The following is a 17920-nucleotide window of genomic DNA, read 5'->3' on the forward strand; positions in this document are numbered from 1 at the left end:
CTTGAAAAAGGTCAAAACCTGCCCTCAAAATTGTGGTCTTCCAAAGTCAGAGTCCCCTTCTCTGTCCCCTCACAGGGCAGAGCTGCAGCCAGGCTTCGAGGCCCAGATGTGCACTGTTCAAAGACAAGGCCTCTCTGGTCACTCTTGGTCCCGGCTGAGCTGGCTCCCTGCTGGGCCCCGTGGACACCGGTCTCCCTGACAGATTTGCTCAACCCATCCTAAGAAGCTCTTTGGCTTAGGATCTTGTCCTCAACCTGGAGGTTGAGATGTCTTGGCAACTGCAGGAGAAGCGACAATGATGGCTCTGTAGCTTGATCAACACATCAATGTTAGTTTCTTGATGCTGTGTAAATAAATCACCACACATAGCTGCTTAACACACCTGTTTATTATCTTCTTCTCATTCAACTTCTCCAGCATCAAACAAGCATCCTTTTTACTTTGCAGGGCTAGGGAGGGAACCAGGGCCTCGCGCATTGCAGGCAGGTGCTCTGCCACTGGGCTACCTCCCAGCCCTGTTCCCAGTCTCTGTCTGAGGTCCAGGCACAGAAGGCTGCTATCAGGGCATCGCAGGCTGTGCTCTCACCTGGAACTCCAGTTCTTCCAAAGGTCCGAGGTCCCCATTTTCCCGAGGACTGTGTGCTCGGGACTTGTCTGCACTAGGAGTTTCTTGCCCCACGGGCCTCTCACACTGTCGTGCTGATCCCTACAAGGCGGGTAAGGCAAGCTCTTCCTTCTCTAAGTTCTTTTAAAGGATCAACTGTGGGCAGGCTCATTCAGGATAATCTTCCTTTTCATTAAATCCATCAGGATTTTAAGTATCTCTGCAAAATCCTTTTACTTTTGCCACAGAATCTCACCTAATCCCAGAAGGGAGATTCTAGTGCATTCACAGGTCTTGCTCAAACTCAAGGTCACACAGGGCAGGGGCCAATGGTTGTCTCCAAAACTCTGCCTCCCACAAAGGATTTGGAATCCAGCTAGAATTTAGTCACAGCCATAACTCCAGCAGTGTGGACCAGGGTAAGCAAAAGCAAACTGAGAGAATCAACACTTTTGAAATCCACACAATCTCTTCAAATATTTGGCAAGATGGATTCCCAGATCTCTGTGGGTGGGTCATGAGGAGAATAAAGGGGTCTCTTGCTCAGAGACTTCAGTTGGTTTAGAGTGCTCTCCTACTTCTCTCCAAATTCTTACTAACCTGGACTCTTCCACAGTAGAGGAGAGAGGCTATACTATAGTACAGCACTGGCCCTATTTGTGGGGAGACACTAAGTTCCTCCAGAAAGACAGTTTCATGGTCCCTACTGACTGGATGTCTGTGACAGATATCACACACACGTACAGAGCCTCTCTTTACAATGGATACACAGAAGTATGCAAGTTTAATACCTATAGAGGAACAGAAATGACACGGGACACAGATGCAACACTAAAGTGAGGGGGCGGGAAGGGGTAGAGAGACATGGGATGGGATCACAGTAACCTGTGAGTGACTCCTTTGGTGTTGAGACATGAGACAGTTGACTCGTCACTAAAAGCTGCATATCAAGTTAACCACCAACTTGGGAAGACAGGTACGTGGCAGGGTAACTGAGCTTAGGACGGGCAGGGCCTGGAGCTCGTCCCAGAGCACAGACACTCAAGGATGTGTGGGCTCGAGAGTGTCTGCTCAGTGCTTCTGTAACACCAGGAGGGGGGCCTCTTCTGGGCATGCTCCCTTCTCCTAACACTAGATGAGGAAAGAGGCCCCCCCCTGCAGGAAGCCAGGCAACCAAGCCTGGGTCTTTGCACACAAACAGCAGCACTACACACCACTGCACCCACAGCCAGCTTCCCTGTCTACAAGCACCTTCCCTGAAAAGGGATTTCCAAGGGAGAGCCAGAGAGTCCAAGGAGGTGGGAGGAGCCACAGTGGTGGGATCTGAGGGACAGGAGGTGGTGGAGGAGCAGATGTGTCCCATGGGTCCTCCTAGGCATCGTGAAGATTGCCATCACTCAGCAGCACCTTCTCGCCAGGTTTGAAGGCTGGCATCCCAAGGTAGGGGCAGTTGGCACAGCGGAAAGCATCGCCCAGGTAGCACTGTCAGGAGAGAACAGGCAATCACGCAGGGGAACCCAAGAGCCAGCTCACCCCAGAGATGCGGGCCAGGAGGAGGGACTGGGACCCAAATACTAGTAATTTTTAAGATCTCTAGTTGCATGAAAAATAATAGCTAAGTTAAGTACCCTTTCACAGGTCATGGATATAGTTTTTTGTTTTTTTTTTTTTTGTACTAGGATTGAACACAGGGGTGCTCAACCACTGAGCCACATCCCCAGCCATTTTTATTTTTTATTTTGAGAGAGGATCTTGCTAAATTGTTTAGGGACTCTCTAAGTTGCTGAGGTTGGCTCTGAATTTACGATTCTCCTACCTCAGCCTCCGGAGTTGCTGGGATTACAGGTGTGCGCCACCAGGCCCAGCCACATGTCTATGTTCTAAGCAGTTCAAGTCATAGCCAAGCTCAGCCCTAGGGCTGAACAACATCAAGTCCCACTCTGAGTGGACTTGTAGAAAGAAAGGGGCCAAGCCGGGCCTGGAGGTATACACCTATAACCCCAGTGACTTGGGAAGCTGAGAAAGATCAAAAATTAGAGGTCAGCCCCAGCAACTTAGTAAGACCTTATCTCAAATTTAAATAAATAAGTAAATAGGACTAGGGATGCCAAGTAAAGAAGTGACCAGAGTCCTCCCCATGTGTGAGCATGTAGGGAGTCAGCCTCTTCCCACAACCACCTAACACACACGTCTTTCCATGCTGGCCCAGTACTAGAGCACTTGACAGGTGATCCTTTAGAGGTGGAGCCAGTCTGTGCTTAGTTTAGGGTGATGCCTGATACCACTGGGGGTTTTGCAAATGCTGAGTAAGGATCCCAATATTTACGTTTCCACAGGCTGACTTGGGCTGGGCATTCTTCTGTTCCTGTAACTTCTCTTTTTCTAGTTCTTCTGCAAGGCCACAGGTGCTAGGGGAAAACAGTTGCTGATGAATGAGATATGCTACCACCCAGGAAGTCCAAATCCACAACAGTACCAAAATGTGCTCAAAGACTTTCCTCATTACCAGGGTTTCGACTCAAATGCCTGCAAGGTCAGGCAGACAGCAGCCACAGGCAGGGGGCTGCTGGGAGAGAGGTGGTGGGAAGCAGGAGGTGGGTGGGGCTGTGCTGGGGAGCACCTGCTACAGAGGGCGCCACTGCTCAGCCTGCCCATCATGGTGCAAAGCAGATCCAAGAGGGGAAAAGTCTGGAGTTCTACTTCACTCTTAAGTGACAAGCAACTTGCACACTTAAAGCAAAACATCACTGACAATTCAAAAAGCCTGCAGCCAACAGTCCAAGAGTTTCACCACCGTTCTATTTACTTGTAAAATACCAACACCAAGGCTTGCAGGTTCAGAAGATGCACTGAAGCAGGTACCCCAGTTTCACTCTCCTTCCGACCCCACCAAACTTCAGCAAAGACTAGAGCCACAACGACAGAAAACTGGAAAGGAGACAACTGTGATGCAGCTGGAAACCAAAGCAGAGAGGAAGAGGGCACTGCCCTGGCAGATCTGGCACTGCCTTCAGAGCGGGGGTGGGTGGGGGTGGGGGTGCCAAGAAGATCCTCCTGAGAGGGTTAAAAGGGGAAAGGTTCAAAGATAAAGAGTTTGGACTGTCCCCCCAAAGGCCTGCCTGGCTTCCCTTCATAAAATTCACCTACAGGGGCTGGGGCTGAGTGGTAGAGCACTTGCCTGGCACGTGTGCGGTACTGGGTTCCTTCCTCAGCACCACATAGAAATAAATAAATATACTGTACCAACTACAATATATACAAAATCCACCTACAGGCTCAGAGCAGCCAGCTAGCTCTTGCCCGCCATTTTTTTAAAAATATTTTTTAGTTGTAAATGGACACAATATCTTTATTTATTTATCTTTTTACGTGGCGTTGATGTTCAAACACAGTGCCCCACGCATGCGAGGAAAGCGCTCAGCCACTGAGCCACAAACCCAGCCCCCTTGCCTGCCACTCTTAACCATGAAAAACCCAGGGATATTTTATCAGAATCATCTGAAGAAAGAAAACAACAAAACTAAATAATAATTTTCAGCCCACATTTCTGTACCCAAATTACCAATCATCCAAGAGTAGGAAAAAGACATTTTCATACATACAAAGTCTTAAGCAAAACTTACCTTCTAAGTAGGATTTCAAAAAGTACTACAGAAGAATTCACTCCACTGACACACACACACACACACAAAACAAAAACAAGAAGGAGGAAGGACAGGAGCAGGAGGGACTCCTCAGGACAGTGAAGTGGGAGGTCAGGATGTCAGTTCTGTGACAGTCACATGAAGACAGACACGCCGAAGGCTGCCATCCCCATGCTCCCTGCTACCATCACAGCATTATGTGACTCTGAGGCCAGCCAGGTTTCTGTCCCTGGCTTACTTCAAACATGGGCTGGTAACATTTAACTCCCTCCCGCCCTGCCACACACACACTCTGAGGCCCGGAACCACTGAGGACGCTCACCTCTGCTTTGACCCACTCCCGAAAGTAGAGCGTGGGCTGCAGCAAGCTTGCAGCAGCCTCCCCACCCCCATTATTAACTGCACCTCCTGAACCCTGCCCAATGCTCACCACACTGTGGCCTCGGTTCCCTTCAATTCTCTCAGGACTCTTCCTCACTTCCAGAGGGGCTCTTCTAGATTTTTAAAGAGGCTGACACCAAATAATCCATGACCCAAGACCCTGTTCAGCTGACCTTCCTGGGGAGCCTCCATGTCATGCTCAATACTGACCTGTCCTTTACAGTCAGAGTGGGCTTTCTACTCAGTTCTTTCAACAATATCACACGGAGATTTTCACACATAGGCGGTCAACTATCAAAAACCCCACATGCGGGGCTGGGGTTATGGCTCAGTGGCAGAGCATTTGCCTAGCATGTGTGAGGTACTGGGTTCGATCCTTAGCACCACATAAAAATGAAACAAAGGCACGCCATCCATCTACAACTACAAAACAACAACAACAAAACCAAAAACCAGATGGGTAAATATGATCAAAGTGTTATATGCACATATGCCACAATGGAACCCATTGTTCTATACAATTAATTATGCCCTAATTAAAAAGTAGAAATGATTAACACAAACTCAGGAGAATAGTAACCTCTTGTGGGAAAGAAGATGCAGCTGAGGTAACAGTAAATATTTCTCTTCCTTAAACTGGGTGATCAATACATGGGTGTTCATTATTCTTTAAAATGCACCTATTTAATACATGCCTTATACAATACGCATTTCACAGTAAGCATGTTTTAAAGAGTATGACACTGTGACAACTTACTCCAGCACTTACCAGTTCTTACAAGCCTTCCTCTTTTTTCTTTCCCCACAAGAAGCAGCCCGTAGGGAAGCAGGATCTGGTTTTTTCAAATCTTCTGGATCCAGTAGCTCATCTGAGTCAATGAGATCCTGGAATGTTCAAAGCAATTAGTGACACCGACATGGTCTAATAAAAAGTTGAAGTAATCACAGGCTGTGAGAGCAAATGTGCACCGTTCACCCTGTCCTCCTCGGGTTGGTCGTCATGCTCAACCAGACCACACACTCAAGAGGCCAACTGTTCACAAAAATGCACCAGGATGTAAGGGAATTGGGAACTAATTACATGAGAAATTCCTGCAAGACTGCCAGCAATGCGTAGAGAATACGTGCACTTGTACGAAGGGTGGAAGCAGGCAGGGCAGAGAGAAGGGTTACACTTAGTCCAGTGTAGGAAGAGCCACGGGAAAAAGGGAGTGAAATATTTTCCACATAAGTCCAAAGTCAAATGATTACACATGTATTTGTGTAATTCTTTGTAAACAAGCACACAGTGGGTCTGTAAGTTCTATGAAGGTGTGAACTAGGACCCATGCTAACCATTACTTTAACTTTAATCATGGAAGCACAGAAATAAAGAACTTTATTATAGACAGAGCTGATCAATGTTTGCAAGGACTGTTTTTGGTGTTTTTCTTTTTGGTACCGGGGACTGAACCCAGGAGTGCTCTACCACTGAGCTATATCCCTTGTCCTTTTGATTTTGAGATATGGTCTTAAGTTGTTGAGGCTGGTCTTGCAGCCTCCTGCCTCAGCCTCCTGAGTAGCTGGGATTACAGGCATGCAGCAGCAAAGCCAGCTTAAGGTATTGCTTTTAAGACAGTGAACATACAGGGACTTGTCCAAAAGGGCCAATAAAAACATTTTAGCTCACAAACTCTTTTTTTTGGTTTACACATGTTCACATAAGTGTATGATGTATCACATAAATGAGAATAAGAAAATCTGTGGGGAAAAGAGATAGTAAAAAATAATTTAAAATGCCACCAACAGGGAGTGCCCTTGAAATCAAAGATTCCAATGACAGGCAAAACCACAATGCTGGACTTTGAATACGTTCATACCTACAGGTCCAGAATGGTCACTCCAAACTATAATTGTTTACACCCAAAGTGGTACCTGGAAGGAGGAGGCCAAGTGACCATAGTGCCAACTCACCATGCTCTCGTCCTCCATGTCATTGGCTGAGAGGGTCCAGAGCTTGGCAGTGGCAGGGTCCACAGCAGGTTTCACTGAATCCAACCAGTAAAAGAAAAAGAGTTCCATAAACAGCAACAAACTACTCGTAGATGTAAGCACTTCCTTTTTTTGGGTGAGGACGGGGGCAGGGGACCAGGGATTGAACCCAGGGGCACTTGACCACTGAGCCGTATCCCCAGCCCTATTTTGTATTTTATTTGGAGACAGGGTCTCACTGAGTAGCTGAGGGCCTCACTAAGTTGCTGAGACTGGCCTTCAACTTGTGCTCCACCTGCCTCAGGCTCCTGAGTCACTGGGATTACAGGCATGTACCACCGCACCTGGCCACTCAAGTGCTTTCTATGGACTCTGTAGAGAACTACTGGACTCTTCTGAGAAGAGCAGAGTTTGGGTCCAGCTTGACCACTTATACAAGAGGCATGACCTTGGAAGCCATTTGTTTAGCACGTCCTTTGTTCCAGACACTACAACAACACTTTATATACATCAACTCAATTTTGCTCACAACCTTGTGAGGTTTTTGTCATCCTAATTTTATACCTGTGAAAACAGATTTAGACTTAGGCCTGCTATATGAGGTCACAAATACAAATACATTGCTTCTCCTTTTTATCTTGGTTCCCACCCCTATAACATGGAGCTAAACCGAGTTTCCTCTATCTATTTTGAGAATTAAATGAGAAATCTGTCAGAATTCATAAATAGCAAAACCTAACCTCACCTAAACTGCTATTTAAGAAAATATGCACTAGAGCTATTGGTGGCAAGCTATCACAGTTGGCAGACACCCCTCACACCTCCTGATTCTCTGTCTAGGTCAGAAGAAGGCAAGGAAGGGCTGAGAGGGCTAAGGCCTGGGACTGAGTGGGGGAAAATCTCAGAAAGGCTTTTAGGGCAAGCGTACTCCCCAGGGATTGATGTTACAATGAGGTGCTCAGACTTTCCATCGTCTAATTGTGCCCACCCATTAGAACTATGAATCCAAAAGTCAGATTCCAAAGGATTTCCTAAGATTTAGACTAGGCAGTCAAAAGTGTGCTACACGGATGTGCCAGTAAATACCGATCAAATTTTGTATTTCTCATAGCTGGGACAGAAACTCAGACATTGAAAATAATGACAGGGCTGGATATGGTGACACATGCCAGCAATTTGGGAAGCTGAGGCAGGAAGATTACAAATTTAAGGCCAGCCTCAGCAATTTGGCAAAACACTCAGCAACTTAGAGCCTCTTTCAAAATAAAAAAAGGGCTGAGACTGTAGCTCAGCGGTGACGCACCCCTGGGTTCAATCCCCAGCACCAAAAAAAAAAAAAAAGGTATTATAGGACCCTCAAAGTTAGAAAAGCTGACTTAATAGGCATACAAAAAAAGCTGTGGGAACAGAAACTGGGTATCATATCTCTATTGCTATTGCCATGAGGAGAAATAGCATACCCCATATCTCTGGGGCCTAAAAAGACTTCACTGACTAGCTATGTGACTCCAGCCTCCGGAATGAGGAAGCCTCAATGTCCTCTGTGCAGAAGGGGCTGAGCTAGACAATATTTATGTATTATATCAGGTCTGTATCCTGATACACCCAGAATAGAAATATTTGAGCATTCTGTGCTCTGGAAATGACAAAAATTAAAGGAATAATCTTCTAAAAATATTTAGATCGCTCACCCAATTTCTAACATGTTTCCCTGCCCCAGTCACACAGAAGAATGTACCCAGGCCAGACTTACCCAAAGGAGACTTTTTGGTAGTAGAAAGTTTAAGCTGACTGGAAGAACCCACTTCAAAGTTTGGCTTTTTGCCTGTGATCTGAATAGAGAGCAGGCTCTCACTGCTGCAGCCCAGATGTTCCTGGATAGACTGCTTCTCCTCAGGGCTCAAGGACTCCCGCTGCAGCTGGAATTCAAGATATCAAAGGAATTAGTCCACACACTTTCTATCAAACGTTTTACTATGTTCATCCACACAGGGTTAAACACTCGTCCTGTGTATTAAGTATATAATAGCAGAAGGGAACATCAATCTTTTTTTTTTTTGGTACTGAGAACTGAATCCAGAGGCTTTTAACCACTGAGCCACATTCCCAGACCTTTTAACTTATTTTTTATTTTGAGACTTGGTCTAAGTTGCTTAGGGCCTCAATAAGCTGATGAGGCTTACCTAGAACTTGTGATCCTCCTGCCTCAGCCTCTTGAGTGGTGGGGATTACAGGCATGGCCCACTATGCCTAGCCTAACATCACTTTTCATGACACATTCAGGTTCACTGATCAGAACCCTAAACTATAGTTTTGTTGGCATGTTTGCTTTGAGAGTCTACCTTTGGAAAGTTTTAAAGTACTTATGAAAATTAGGTTCAAGGCATTATGCTAGTCTTTGTGTTTAATAATTATGATTACAAAGATGAATTATCAAGAGCTTTGTAATGTTTTGAACAACCAATAAAAAATAAAAATTAAAAACAAAAAAAAAAACAAAACAAAGATGAATTAGACACGGTCCTGCTGAATAACAGAGAAGCCTATTCACAGTGAAGATAGTAGAAATTTATATCCTAAAAGGGAAAGGGGAGGGCTGGGGCTGTAGCTCAGTGGTAGAGCGCCTGCCTCACACATGTGAGGCACTGGGTTCGATCCTCAGAAACACATAAAAATAAATAAATAAAGATATTGTGTCCACCTACAACTAAAAAAAAAAATATTAAAAAAAAAAAGAAGAAAAGAGGAAAGGAATCCTTTCTATATTCCTTGAGAAGTAGAGCAGATAGTAAAGGTAGGAAAAAACGCGCCAGGGTGCCAGCTCTAGGTCCACTAATTTTTGAATGGTTAAATCATAGTCCATCTGTGGCATGGAGTACTGTTATATCATTCACAAAAATAAGGGAAAACATACTAAGGTGAATAAATGTCAAAAATATTTAAAGATAGGAAAAATATAGTGACTAAACTACACTGACATATATCATTTACATAAAAAAGAAGTTTATGCATATGGTAGTAAGTACAAAAGAGAAATTCTGAACAGATGCACAAAATGCTTCCTCTGAGGAGGGAGGGAGTGTGAGCAATGACTGGTATTTCACTTTCAAATTTTATATTTTTCAGTATAAACTGAATCTTTATGAACATTCATTATTTTAAAATCAAACATGGAAAATCTTAAAAGGAAAAATAAGCAAGTATGGCAAAACAATCTAAGGCCTATAAGAAATCAGCTATAAGCTAGCACAGGATAACATTTACCTCTCCCACACCCAAGACCATGTTGGCATCAGAGAGGAGCGTGGAAATATAAACACCCCTGCTGCACAGGAACATCTCTGCTGAGTGGTCTCAAACATGATATTCCCTCAACTCTTACCAGCCTGACAGAGTGGTGGCAGGCTGTCTAGAAGACAGCGTTCACCCAGGCCTAGGATTTGTGTCCACTGAGAGATGGATCCGAAGCAGCAGGTCACCTTCTCTCCTCACCACACTGCTACCACCACCAAATAGTTCCTGGGCGACCAGAACAAGTGGTCCCCATGGGTCCTGCTGAGTCTCTTCAAAGAGCTCTGCTGCCTGCGGTTTCTCCTTTAGGCAGCACATATCTCCACCCATGGAAAGGCTGAACTCATTTCTTCATTCCCTGCAATACTGACCCCTGATTATTCTAACAAGCAGGCTCAATGTGGCCACCCAAGGTTTAAATTCATAGCAAATAAGGTTGTCTACACAATGCATACCTCTTTTACTTCCACAAGACCAGAGAGAGTGAGAGCTGAACACAGTTTAGACGCTGTCTTCACTTTGCTATCTTTATCTGCCAAGAGGAAATCCCCAGTTAATAGGTCAGAGCAGGAAAAATACTAGAGGCTCTCCCCATGCAAGTCAGCAGGCCCAGCCCCAGAGTCCAAGGTGTACAGAGTGCAGTAACAGCATTTTAATTTAAAAATTAAAGTTCTGTCATAAACACTATATTTAGTCATCCAACAAAGAATGTCTGCTAGTTCCATAAAAGTAATGGATACTTTTATACATTTCCAAATCCTTTCATTTCTATTATTTTATTTGATTAAGTAAATCCTCACATTTTGATTGAAAGACCAGGGGAAAATGCTAAAAATCAGATACATAATTAAAGGTCTCTGACAGCTACGCCCCTGAGCAAAAAGGAGGTTTTTATTTCTTGGACACTGCCATTAATTTCACGTGACTCAAATCTACCTCACCACTCTCAGACTTCCAGTTGTTATTCTAATAACTTTGTATTTTGAAATAACAATAATAATAAAAAAATATAATAAAATATATTAAATTTGGGCTGGGGACGTGGCTCAGTTGTGGAATGCTTGCCTAGCAAGTGTAAGGCCCTGGGTTTAATTTTCCTAGGGGGAAAAATGTTCAGGGAGGTTTGTGGACCCCTTTATCTCATCTCGTGCAGGCTAACATTTCTCAAAATATGAAGAAATCCTTCCTTACCTACAAGAAACCACATGCACTTTCTCCCTCCCTGGAAAACTGAGATGTGCTCTCTGTGCTATAATTTGCTATTTCAAGAATATTAATAGAAATATACAGACTTTTGAGACTAACTTTTCCTCTCTGCACACTTCTCTTGAGCCACACAAACTGACACACAGATCAGTCAACTCCTTTTTATTGTGCTCTTTTCCACACTACAGACATACCAAAGTTTGACCTTTCACCTGCTGAATGACCCATCCATTTGTAGGTGGTAGTTAAGTTTCCTTCTGTTTTATTACCAACTGGGTCAGCCAAAGTTTGGAGTTTCTTTGATCTATTTCCTCAGTCTTTATCAATAATTTATCCCTGATGAGAGGCTATGCGACAGGAATACTGATCTCCAAAATGGCATCTCTTGTTCAGAAAGACTTAGCAAGCATGCCCATCAACCCGCCCACTCTAGTTTTTCAAGTGAAGATTTCCTTACCTACAGCTGTCTCTACTGGTTCTTTCAGGAAAAGACATCCCCCAGGCCTAAGGATCCGGGCCATCTCAGCCAAAACCTCAGCACTGTGCAGAGTCACACTTCCTGGGACTACACCTGACAAGATAACGTCAAAGCTGGATTCCTTGTGGGCAGCTGAAAAGAAGGAAGATAGTCAGCCATCACCTGAGACCCTGAAGCAGCCTCCCAACCCCTCCCAAGCCCCCACAGAAGCTCCGCCTCCTGCCCAGGCCAGTGAAACCCTACCGGTCTAGTGAGCACAATTAAACCACCATCACTAGCAAAGCAGGCATGAGGCTCTGCCTGCTCTCCTCCAGACTCAGTAATTTCATATTCTTTCATGTGCTCAGAAAGTAAAAAGTGGAAAAAAAAAAAAAAAAGTGGAACAGCTACTAAGGAAAAAGAACACATAAAAATCAACTATACTCCTAAGGCTACTACATATCTCAAGTGAAAAACAATAAGGTGATTGGCCACTACTTTCATGTACTACCCCAAACAAAAAACTTGGATGTCACAGAACTGCAGACATGCAGCACTCCCGTGGAAACTCCTGGAAGCCCTGAAGTCAGCAGGCTACATACTTACACTGCAACAGCTGGCTCATGTTCTCCACCGACACTTGGCCTTTGTCACCAGTTAACACTTGAAGTTTATCCACCAGATCTTTCAGAGCCTCCATAGGGGATGACTTATCCCAGACCACTGCCACAGCCTGGCCAGCTGAGATCCCAAAATTGGCCATTCCTCATGTGCTGACAGACCTAAAAGCTACTGGCCAAGAGAGAATCAGGACTGAGCAGAGACAGCAGTGCAATTTAACCCAAACGCCATTAGAATGGCAACCTACTCCCAACCTCCCACCCAGGAACGCTGACATCATCAGAAAGCTAATAAGCTTAATAATCTACAATAGTAGATTCTGGAGTTGAATAAATGAACCCATGGCCTCAAGGCTTCCTAATCCCTTTATTCTCCAACAAGGCAGGAGGTGGGAACCCTGATGTGGCAGAGTCAAGAAAAGGGGATTAGATTCAAGTAAGAAGTTGGCAGCAGGAAGACTATTTCTTTTTTGAGATAACTCAGCAAGAAGAGACTATAAAACACAAAGGGCATTAATTAGGCAGAAGTGTGACTCAGCAAGGAAGGCAAATAAATGGAGATATAACTCAACCACAGCTTACTACTTCTAAAAAAGAGAATACACTAAATTTTACAAATTAAATAACCGATATTTTCTTTTTCATCAAAGTATAAAAATTCAATTCATTCATATCTATAAAATCAATGGTATCAACTATGTCTTTAACATTTAACATTGCCAGACTTTTCAAAACACTACATATATTATCTCAGCTGACCTCAGAACAGCCTTAAACTGATACTGTTGCCAAAAGCTCAATCATTGTCCCTGATGCCAATTCAATAACGAGGATATGGTTTTGAGAAAAAGGAAAAAGAATGTTTATTGCTTTGCTAGCAAAGGAGAAACAAAGGGACTCCTGTCCCAGAAGCTGTGATTCTGCCCATCAGCAGGAACAGGGGGCTTTTAAAGAGGTGACTCAAAGGCTACATGCCAATGTTCTCTGTCTGGAGTGTAATTCACTTGTTAATTTGGGAGACAGTCATTTCTGAGGTCTTCTGGTACCATCCCCAAAGTCTGGATTTCTTCATTTCTATGGTGAGTGTGTGCTCAAGGACAGATAACTGCCTGGGATGGGGGAAGAAAAATAATCCTATTTCCCCTGAGATTAGGGAGGAGCAGGGGAAAAGGAAGAGAAAGTAACACATCCTTTTTTAAAAATAAGCTGCAGTGGCAGAGCAGCAGGGGTTATATTCAAAGCATAAACTGGATCACTGTCACAATACTGCTATCATTTTAGAGAGAGGGAACTGAGGCAGGTAACTATGTACAATTCACACAACCAGTAAGCATTAGGTGGATAAAGTAAGGGCTGGAATTTCCTGTACTTTAACTATGGAAATTTCTCTCCAAGGGTCAACTTTCTCCTCCATTTGATATGCAGATAAGTATATACAGTGTTTACAATGAAAATAGGTCAAGAGCTGAGTTGCTGTTCAGCTCCTCCTTACTTAAACATTAATGCCACTAAATTTGACTTAAAATAGCTCAAATAAATGAAACAGAATAGGTGGTAGAAGGTCAAGCATGGATTAATCTTATGTGGAACACTTCTGGCTTCTGCAGAAGTGGTTGACTCAGAGACAATTATGCCACCACGGACATTCTGGGGCTGAATTTAAGCCCTGTCCACTACACTATTCCTTCTTTAAAAATGTGTACTTCAGGGGGCTGGAGTTGTGGCTTGGTGGTAGAGCACTTGCCTAGCATGTGAGGCCGTGGGTTCGATTCTCAGCACCACATATAAATAAATGAATAAAATAAAGGTCCATCAACATCTAAAAAAAAATTTTTAAAAATAAATAAAAAAATAAAAGTGTGTACTTCAAATGATAGTCTCCTAGCCAAGCACAATGGCACATGCCTATAATCCCAGTAACTCTGGAGGCTGAGCACACAAGTTCAAGGTCAGCCTGTGTGATGTAGTGAGAATTTAAAATAAGAAATAAAAAAGGACCAGAAATGATAAACACCCCTGGGTTCAATCCCCAGTACCAAGAAAAAAAAAAAAAAAGGCATAAAAAACCCAACAGTGTCTACAAATCATGTTAACCAGAGTTCCTCCCTAAACACTATAGAGCTCTGATGTTATTACTCATTTCAGAAATGAGTTATTAAAGGTTTTAATTTCTAGAGCAAAATCAACACTGCTTAGCCTGCTGGATTCAGGCTCTTCATAATCTGGCTCTACCATTCCAAAAGTTTGCATTTTCTCTCTATTGTGCCTTTTATGGTGTTTTCATGTGAACACCAACCCTTTGTTATCCTGATCTGATTATAAACCCAAGTCAGTAAAAGGATGCCAAGTGTCAGACAGGCAGGATTCCTTAGTCATTTAATTTCAGCTTTTAAATCCCTAAAAAGAATACCAGAGAGAACTAAAATGTTTAAGCTTTTAATTGTCACATGATGTTGAAGAAGAGTTCTTGCAAAATCTTTATGGTAACTTAGGATCAGTTTCACACTTAAGAACCAGCCAGGGCCTGGGCATGGTGGCACACGCCTGTAATCCCAGTCACTTGGGAGGCAAGGGCTGGGGATGTGGCTCAGTGGTTAAGTACTTCTAGGTTCAATTCTCAGTAACAACAACAACAACAAAAGAACCAGTAAGGGAGAGTGGTTGGGAATGAAGCTCAGTAATAGAGCACTTGCCTAGCATGTGCAAGGTCCAGATTTTGATTACTGGCAAAAACCAAAACAAGACAAAAAAAGAACCAGTGAGAGAAGACAAGAATACAAATTGCTGGGCAGTTAAGTTATAAGAAATATGGGCTGGGGATGTAGCTCAGTTGGTAGAGTGCTTGCTTTGCACGCACACAAGGTCCTGGGTTGGATCCCCAGCACCATAAAGAAAAAAAAAAAAAAAAGAAATAAAGGACCTGGGGTTCTATCTACACTGGGTCTTATCAGGTACATGGCCATGGGTAAGTTATTAGCCTTCCTGAGTTTATCTCTCATCAATAAAGAACAGTAACTTCTATTTTGCAAGGCTGCTATGGGAAATAAGGAAACAATATGCAAAGTTCTCACCAGGGTCTGGTATACAGAGTTCAATAAAATAATGTTCTAAGCTGGGCACTGCATGCCTGTAATCACAGTGGCTCAAGAGGCTAAGGGAGAAGGATCGCAAGTTCAAAGCCAGCCTCAAAAACTTAGCGAGGCCCTAAGCAATCCTGCAAGATTCTGTCTCTAAATAAAATATTAAAAAGGGGCTGGGAATGTGGCTCAGTGGTACCTGGGTCCAATCCCTGGTACCAAAAAAAAAAAAAAAAGAAAAGAAAAAGAAAAAAGTTCTAAGTACGTTAGGCTCCCACTCCTGTGGCTTAGTTCATTTGCCTTTGCTTTAGATAGTCCTATAAAACCTTTTTCTTCCTCCTTGGCCATACTTGCTAGGACTCCTCAGGGAAGTATGTGAAGCTTATTTTTCATGGTTAATATGAGAGTTACACTTCATGACATCTTAGTATCCTTGTGGGACTGTCAGTAAGTTAGAAAAATGTAAATATCTTGCTTTCCATATCTCCCAAAACAGTCTTACAGCAAAAGGGAGATCATAAAATACATTTACTAAATACTAACAAATAGGCATAGATCCTACTTTCAGTTGGTGTTTTCTGCATAAAATAGGAGACTGTGTTCTTTTATATATCTAAAAACCAGAAGTGTGATACTTTTCCTCATAAGCTTTGTGTTACTGTTGTGAATTTATCTTTATATATGTAAAAAAAAAAAAAAGATAAGGAAAAAAAATTCAGTCAACATACTTAGGAGCTGACTCAGGGCCCATTTCATAACTAAAGAAGTGGAATAGAAGTCATTGTCACATCATTGACCTTGCTTATTAGATACCTCTCCAAATGACTGCTGACACACATATCCAGGGCTTTACTAAAACGGCAGGAAATAAAAGCAAACGTCTGAGAACATACTTGCTTATTTTTACACTATCCAAATCTTGAGGCATTTGGACCCTCTTAAGAAGGATTACATGCCTGTAATCTCAGAGGCTAGAGAGGAGAAATCTCAAGCTCAAAACCAGCCTCAACAACTTGGTGAAGCCCTGAGGAATTCAGCGAGACCTGATCTCAAAAATAAAATATTAAAAAAGGGCTGGGGATGTGGCTCAGTGCTTAAACGCCCCTGGGTTCAATCCCTAGCATGCATAAATTATTTAAATAAATAAAGCCAAAAAAAGAAGGAAATAAAGAAAACAAAGCCCAGCAGAGCACAGGCCTACAGTCCCATCCACCTGGAGACTGAGGTAAATAGGATCACTTGCGTCTATTAGTTCTAGACCAGACTCGGCAACATAGTGGGACCCACAGAGCAAAATATAAACAAAAAGAAACAAAGCCTCAGAGAGAGATCAGTATTCCTTTACCTAAATTTAGAGATATGGATCTAAAATTTGTAGAATTTTGGCCCAGGGGTCTCATCCCCTTCCCCCATCACCCATGCAGGGGAGAGCATTAAAAAAAAAAAAAAAAACCTAGTTGCTGGGTGTGTACATACAACTTTTTAAATTTGGGGGGTACTTCGGACTGAACCCAGTGGCCCTTTGCCACTGAGCTACACCCTGAATCCTTTAATTTTTGATAGAGGGCCTTGCTAAATTGCTGAGGCTGGTGTGGAACTTGAGATTTCCTGCATCAACCTCCCCAGTCGCTGGGATTACAGGCCTGTGCCAAGGGCCGAGCAAAACACAATTTAAGCAGATTAAAAAAAAAAAAAGATGGGGCCTAATCTGCAAACACAAAATTTACATAATTGCATGCTCCTATAATTACCCCTAACCAAAAATCATTTACTTCTTCCTATTAGCCTACCCTTATGATTCCCCACTGAGGTGCTCTGCATTTACATTTTTTAATGACAACACTGTGACCTCCTCGAGCCATCAGGCCATTGCCTGGCCAGTTAGTAATTCCAGAAGCAACACAATCAACTTCTCCCAAACTTGCAGATCCTACAAGCCACCCTCGGCACTTGGTAAAGCAAGACTGCCGCCTAGACACCATAACAACTCTCGAGGACCAAGACTGGGGTGTTCGTTTTAACAAGCATCCTAGAAGATTCGTCCTATCTGGCAAGTTTGAGGAAGACTCAATATCTTGAGAGGTTCAGACAAATCACAGGTTCAAATTTCATCTGTTGGCTTATGGAGCCCCAAGCTTTCGCGCTCCGCTGCCTGGCACCTTCAGAGACGCAAACTTCGGAGAAATGGGACCCAAGGTCACAAGAGTTGGCTAAGAGGTAGAACCGGGTCTCAGACTCCGTCTCCCCGCCCGAGCTCAGGTCCTTCCCACCTCAGCGATCAGTGCCCGGGGGCGGCTGAGCGACAAACGAGGCAACCCAGGAAGGACAGGGAGCCACAGCGTCAAGAGCCCAGGCCAGTAGGTCCGGGACCGGGCTCGGCCCCCTGCTTCCCAAGGCATAAGCCCGCCGCCGCCGGGGTTCTCCACGGGGCGGCCTTGGCTACATTCCTACCTAGGCACGAGGCTGGAAATAGGAAATGGGAGGATGTGGGTCATGGAGGTGGCGGGAGAGGCCGTTGGAGAATGTCGGGCGTTCAGGTTGCTCCGAGTGCGCTCACCTACAGCTAGGGCTGGCTCCCCAGCTCTCCGCGCTGGCCGGCTCCGGGTCTCGTGCTTCTCGCGAGAGGGGGAGGCTCCGCGATGTCAAGAGGGCAGAGCGGCTGCGCAGCC

At 44.0% G+C, this 17920-nt stretch overlaps 1 protein-coding gene across 4 annotated transcripts; it reads right to left on the reverse strand.

Moving 5' to 3' along the window:
- Window positions 1-368: 368 nt before the first annotated feature.
- Window positions 369-17898, reverse strand: Ciapin1 (cytokine induced apoptosis inhibitor 1). 4 transcript variants are annotated; one of them, XM_027939080.2, is made up of 9 exons: window positions 17809-17898; window positions 12161-12343; window positions 11555-11707; window positions 10347-10423; window positions 8354-8519; window positions 6583-6656; window positions 5399-5514; window positions 2931-3012; window positions 369-2086 (listed from the first exon to the last, which is right to left on the reverse strand). In XM_027939080.2, the coding sequence occupies exons 2-9, from the start codon at window positions 12315-12317 to the stop codon at window positions 1976-1978; spliced, it is 936 nt and encodes a 311-aa protein (XP_027794881.2). In that variant the 5' UTR covers window positions 12318-12343; window positions 17809-17898; the 3' UTR covers window positions 369-1975. The 4 variants fall into 4 exon arrangements, with proteins under 4 accessions (XP_027794881.2, XP_027794883.2, XP_027794880.2 ...); XM_027939082.2 differs by having other exon boundaries at window positions 12161-12346; window positions 17809-17881; XM_027939079.2 differs by having other exon boundaries at window positions 17703-17861.
- Window positions 17899-17920: the final 22 nt, after the last annotated feature.

This window comes from Marmota flaviventris, chromosome 18 (assembly GCF_047511675.1).
Source record: "Marmota flaviventris isolate mMarFla1 chromosome 18, mMarFla1.hap1, whole genome shotgun sequence".
Lineage (NCBI taxonomy): Eukaryota > Metazoa > Chordata > Mammalia > Rodentia > Sciuridae > Marmota > Marmota flaviventris.

Bases quoted from the DNA above. Each gene is read 5' to 3' on its own strand.
- Ciapin1 (XM_027939080.2), bottom strand. From the start codon at position 12,317: ATGGCCAATTTTGGGATCTCAGCTGGCCAGGCTGTGGCAGTGGTCTGG. The intron at 10,424-11,554 runs GTAAGGAAATCT...TCCTCTTGGCAG, and splicing joins ACCAGTAGAGACAGCTGTAG to ATAAAGATAGCAAAGTGAAG. The intron at 2,087-2,930 runs GTAAATATTGGG...CTCTCCTGACAG, and splicing joins CCAAGTCAGCCTGTGGAAAC to TGCTACCTGGGCGATGCTTT.